The sequence below is a fragment of the Aplidium turbinatum genome, chromosome 4 (assembly GCF_918807975.1).
Source record: "Aplidium turbinatum chromosome 4, kaAplTurb1.1, whole genome shotgun sequence".
Lineage (NCBI taxonomy): Eukaryota > Metazoa > Chordata > Ascidiacea > Aplousobranchia > Polyclinidae > Aplidium > Aplidium turbinatum.
In genome coordinates this window covers 40,566,228-40,570,699 of record NC_137475.1, presented here as the reverse complement: position 1 = coordinate 40,570,699, position 4,472 = coordinate 40,566,228, and the positions used below count along the sequence as shown (strand labels likewise).

General features: G+C 40.7%; 1 protein-coding gene across 1 annotated transcript; it reads left to right on the top strand.

Moving 5' to 3' along the window:
* Positions 1-970: 970 nt before the first annotated feature.
* Positions 971-3,232, top strand: LOC145769615 (uncharacterized). The gene is made up of 4 exons (XM_082581286.1): positions 971-1,059; positions 1,396-1,578; positions 2,471-2,600; positions 3,091-3,232. Exons 1-4 carry the CDS (start codon positions 1,027-1,029, stop codon positions 3,102-3,104), a joined length of 360 nt encoding a protein of 119 aa, XP_082437412.1. The 5' UTR covers positions 971-1,026; the 3' UTR covers positions 3,105-3,232.
* Positions 3,233-4,472: the final 1,240 nt, after the last annotated feature.

Genomic DNA, 4,472 nt, shown 5'->3' with positions numbered 1-4,472 from the left:
GCTGATTTCGTTTTCGCTTAAATTGGGGTCGCTTCTTAAAAAGGTTGGAGACCACTGGGTTAGAGCATAGATTGCTCTATAGTTAGGGTAAAGGTTAGCGGAAACTGCGGAAAAATGTTTGGCGGAAACTTCGATCAGCGAGGGTTAGGCCACAGTTAAAGCATAGATTACTTTATGGTTAGAGTTAGGGTAAAGGTTAGCGCAAACTGCGGTTAGCGGAAACTACGGATAAATGTTTGCGGAAACTGCGATCAGTGTGGGTTAGGGTTAGAGCATAGATTAGTCTATGGTTGGAGTTAGGGTTAGCGGAAACTGCGATCAGCGACTTCCGCTTTTTTTAATTTTTTCTCTCGATCTTTTCAGGGTACGAACTGAGGGTCCGAACTGTTCAGGGTACGAACTAGGTTGCATCCTGTCCATCTAATGTTTGACATAATTGTTAACATGAAACAGCGATTAACTGTTGTAATACTTCCTATAGGGTTTTACGATACGACACAAGTTAGACCATAATCAGATTAGTACACTTAGTACAGATTACGTTGTTGCATTGTTTCATTGCCCTCCTAAAAAACAAAGTGCTTTTCCCCCCACAGTCTGCAGTCCTGAAGAAAACGGCTGACCCGGATAAATCGGATATAAAGAATTATCTGCTTCTGTAAAAATTTCTTCCTTGTTTGTTGATTGTCGCTAGTTTTTCTGTCCTCTTTTCTGAAAACTTTAAAGTGTTTTTGTCCATTTTAAATATATATCCTAATCGTCATGTGTGGCACCTTGAAAAAGATTCTCACCCGGATCTAGTCTCCCTTCCTATTGTCATCTCCCGAGTAACTGACCAAACTTGGTATCGGAGTGGAACCCATGATTGTCCTCACAGCGGTTGTGTTGCAAAAGTAAGAACAGTGCTTTTTATTGGAAAGCAAGCTTTATCTTATCTTATCTTCAAACAATTCTGACATAGCAACGTCAAATGAGGATGTTCCTCTTCCTGCTACAACCATAGCGGAATTAAAAACCGTAAACAGCATGCTGGAGAATGAGGAGACCTATCAGATTGTGGTTAGTGAACACGATATGTTCTTAGTTCTTACTGCGCATTACCTATCTAAAGTCACCCACATTTTTGGTAATACATGAGTTGTATAGGTGGGGAGTTAGTTTTTCTATTTAGCCTAAAATGAGTTTAAACTTGAATGAATAAATTCTAAACCATTTAATGTCTGCCTCAACAGGCTAATTGCACAATTCATCGCACATAATCACATGGTACACACCAATACACAAAAAAATTCATGCTATTGTACGCTGGTAGCCTGGTACGCACCGCGACTGTTTGATGGGGCTGTTTTAACAATCTCGACTTATGCATTTCAACATCCATCTGTTCTATTGCAGTTCAAACAACTGTGTCGTATAGGAGGAAGAAGCCTATACGACACGGTTAATCGATTGATGCCTCAGGTGCTGTTAAACGAAGTCGCAAGTTACGTCTCGCGGACCGGGAAGGGGAAAAATAAATTAAGTGGAGAGAAAAAGTTTTCTTTTGATTCCATGCAAAACTTAAAGAACATGGTTAAGGTAAGTAGTTTGTTTAAGTTTTGTATTCACCTTTTGTTGGTATGATATCGTCTCCAGAAAGAATACTTACTGTTCATGATTAATTTTCAATGAAATAACAACCTTGGATATAAGTTTTACAGCATCTGAAGTTTAACTTTTTCGTAATCTTTTTTGTTAATTGCTGTTTACTATCCCTGATTAATGCCTCAGTTTAGATCCAGTTGAAAAACACCTGCTGTTTACTCGTGTGCAATAAAAAAGATGAGATTAGAAAATTGATCTGGCCGATTTCGCAGGGAAGGGTGGCCTTCTCTGCGAAAAGCTCCGGAAGGCCGACCTTCCCGGGTTCAGCGGCTATGCTTATGGTGATGTCCTCGCTTTTATTTTCATTACAGCTCTCCTGATGTTCTTGCCACGCACGTGAAACAGACTGTAGAGCAACGTTCTTAACCTTTTCTGACCCGTTACCCCACTTAAGCATGGTGGGCATCTTAAATCTATTATTTGTCTATTAAATCCCACAACCTTGTCCATTTGCCCTGCAAGCAGTTCAAGGCGTTTATGTCAGAGAAAAAGTCGCACAAATAAGCAACCTTCGACAAGAATACGCTGTTCTGCATCTTCTCGTGAAGACTTCCAAACAGCAGCATAAAATTAATTCCATTCGTACCAATTTTATTAGTCTTTGGCAATCAATTGAATGGAATAGCCAAACCCAACAATGATTTAAGTTTGATTAAAAATTGGTAATAATTTGCACTGTCCTGCTCATTGCCCTCTGGAAGACCTCAAACTTCCCCAGATTGAGTAATTACCACAGGTTAAGAGCCGCTGGCCACTGCTGTAGATGATTGTGTCAAAATAAAAATCGATGTAACATTATTTGTTTACAAAACTGCTTTACTTATAGATGTTGTCCAGAGCAATACGAAATCATGCACTCTACAAGAAATCGACCACAAACTGGGCGACTGGTTTAAGACGTGGGAAGACCGCGATGGGGGCCGGCTTAAACGTCTTGCTAAAAAAAAGTACTGCGGGTATGTTCATTTGTTCTCTCCGTCACTGACAAATCGTTACTATTCTCTCAATAAGGGCAATAAAAGCATTTTTATTTACTAAACCAGCGATTAGTGTATTACTGGAGCAGAACTTCAAGAAATATGCACACATTTTAAGACTTGACTTCGAAGATCTATCAAACGATAATAATAATTTGCACTGGTTAGAGAAGGCAAACTACATTAACACGATTAACGAATGTGCATTAATGTTAGAGGTTAATAGAACATAACGGTATACCCATTCCCCACCCCATCGTATAGGCTACGAATTACAAAATTAAAACATACTGAGGAATGTTAGGATGTATTAAAAAAATGCTTGTTATTGTAAAATAACCGGGTGTTGCATACACATATCCATGAGATATCTAGCAATTAGAGTCTGTTTTTTCACGGTGCTGTAAACACGATCTAATTTGCACTGTACAGTATATTTTCTTTACATATGTTGCATATTGTTTTATAGGTACTTGCGTTTGAGGCCGCCACAGATCACGTTGTTACATCCAGGCGCAGTCTTCTGATGAGGCATGAAGTACCTCAGTCCACTGTGTTTTTAGACTTTTGTGCATGTCTTGTCGTAGCTGTGAATTGTGCATGGGTGGTGCATTTTACCATTCGAATAAATGTATTTTTTAACAACTTTACGTTTGTTTACATCATTGACTTAAATTTGCTCAGTATAAGAAGATGGTCATCGTATTGGCATATGGATCATCAGGACAGTGTCAATTTTAAATTGCAGGTTAAGTTTAACCAACGTTGCTCAACTACAACGATTAGTGCAAAATATATATGGCCAACTGCGACGAAAGGTGCAAAGTGCGTTTGGCCAGCGTAGGTACCAACGATGAACTACGTTGGCAGTAGAGTTGGGATTACGTAGGCCCAAAGATTTTAAAATAAGTCGGCTCAACTGCGACGAATGGTGCAAAATACGTTGGGCCATCGTAGGGTACCAACGATGAACTACGATGGGTGTAGAGTTGGGATTACGTTGGCCCAAAGATTTTAAAATAAGTCGGCCCAACTGCGATGAATGGTGCAAAATACGTTGGGCCATCGTAGGGTACCAACGATTAACTACGTTGGGTGTAGAGTTGGGATAACGTTGGCCCAAATATTTTAAAGAAGTTGTCCCAACTGCGACGAATGGTGCAAAATACGTTGGGCCATCGTAGGGTACCAACGATTAACTACGTTGGGTGCAGAGTTGGGATAACGTTGGCCCAAATATTTTAAAGAAGTTGTCCCAACTGCGACGAATGGTGCAAGATACGTTGGGTCAACTTCGGCCACAACGTAGTGCCAACGGAGGAGCATTATTTTACCAACTGTCACACTACGTTGGGCCGAAGTACAATGTTTGCTGGGTAGCCTACACCTCAACGTCATCTTTGCCGCTTCTGCAAAGGACTGGACCATCTCGATGCAACATGTCCCATGAGGATATTGTGTGGGTATTGCTAACACCGAGGACATCAAGGTACGGAATGCCCAAAACGTGCCCTCCTAACTCAACAAAGAAACACTGAAACTGAAAGTGGTACTACAAGCCCTAACACAGAAGGACTATCTTCAGATATAGAGTCCACTGACATAGCATCACACCCATGGGAAAAGAAAAGCACACGAAGGAAGAAAAAGAAAACGAAAACAACACACAATCAATGTAGCGGACGCTGCTTTCAGCATATCCACCCATACACAGCCATCAGTGGGATGGCAACATTCCTGGGCGAAGTCGGCAAGGAATGATAGGACACGAGGTCGACTACGCTGCTGTATTGTTGCTAATTCAAACTCAGAAGATCGATGCTTGCTCACAACGTAATTGTTTATAGGTTT